The following is a 1,058-nucleotide window of genomic DNA, read 5'->3' as shown; positions in this document are numbered from 1 at the left end:
TATGTATTGGTTTATTCATTTATTTACTTATCTATTTATTTATATTTGTTTGTTCGTTGGATGGTTGGATGGTTGGTTGGTTGGTTGGTTGAATGGTTGGTTGGTTGGTTGGATGGTAGGTTTATTTATTCATTTGTATATTTGTTTGTTTGTTTTTATTATTGAAATTATTAATTTATGCAATTATTTATTATATTGTCTAGTTTTGGACCATATTTGCGGCACTTGCAGATTACATGTGTCACTAGAGAGAAACAAACATAGAAAAAAAAGGAGAAGTTCTAAATGGGCTTTAGATGTTTGATAAGAAAGAAAGAGAAAACCACACCCGTCAAACATCCCCATTTATTTTCTCTTTAGATTATCTATTTTTTAATTTCTTTTTTTGCCGTTTTATTTTGTTGATGGCTTTGATGGTGGTCGTGATGATGGCTTTGCTAAGCTTTTGCTGTTGTTGACAGATATTAATCTTCCTTGTTACCATGGTTACTAGGCTATAAATAGTCATAACTGCTGTTAACGGACCTACCAGCAAAAAGTCATAATTACATTCGGCACATTACCATGGTGACCTAGCTACAAAGAGTCTTTACTACAATTGGTCGCTTTTAAAGACAAGCGGGTTAACCCAGATTTGGGGGGTTTCCAGAAATCTTGACCTACACCAAAAGTGGGCATTGCCCTACCTATAGGAGAAGTTTGGTTTCACTGGTGTGTATATTTGTTTAGATATAGATAAAAATTTCCTTGTCTTTTAAAGAAACTGAACAAGGGGCAAAAACTTTACCTTCAACTTTCTCAAAACAGCATTTTTCGGAAGAGACCCCTTGTGCTTAAAAGCGACCAATTGACATTTTATCACGGTGACTTACCTGCAAAAAGTCGTAGCTGCAGTTGGCGTGCGACTCGAGGGCGAGGGTGGCGAAGGTGAACATGATGTTTGAGCCGGGGTCAACGGACACCACCCAGACACAGTCGCGGTTGTGTGGGTAGTTGCCAGGGTAACCGGGACTGCTGATCTCGCCATGGCTGTTGCCAGATAGACGCCCACCGCAGAC

General features: G+C 38.8%; 1 protein-coding gene across 1 annotated transcript in view; it reads right to left on the bottom strand.

The window, feature by feature from the left end:
* Nucleotides 1-1,058, bottom strand: part of LOC101853032 (cubilin) — a gene marked incomplete at its 5' end in the record, with an annotated part of 106,878 nt that overhangs the window by 84,017 nt on the left and 21,803 nt on the right. The window contains 1 exon segment of the mRNA XM_035972231.1: nt 873-1,055. Within this exon segment, the coding sequence (XP_035828124.1) occupies nt 873-1,055 (183 nt within the window).

This window comes from Aplysia californica, unplaced genomic scaffold, assembly GCF_000002075.1.
Source record: "Aplysia californica isolate F4 #8 unplaced genomic scaffold, AplCal3.0 scaffold00619, whole genome shotgun sequence".
Lineage (NCBI taxonomy): Eukaryota > Metazoa > Mollusca > Gastropoda > Aplysiida > Aplysiidae > Aplysia > Aplysia californica.
This window is presented reverse-complemented; position numbering and strand designations above follow the sequence as displayed.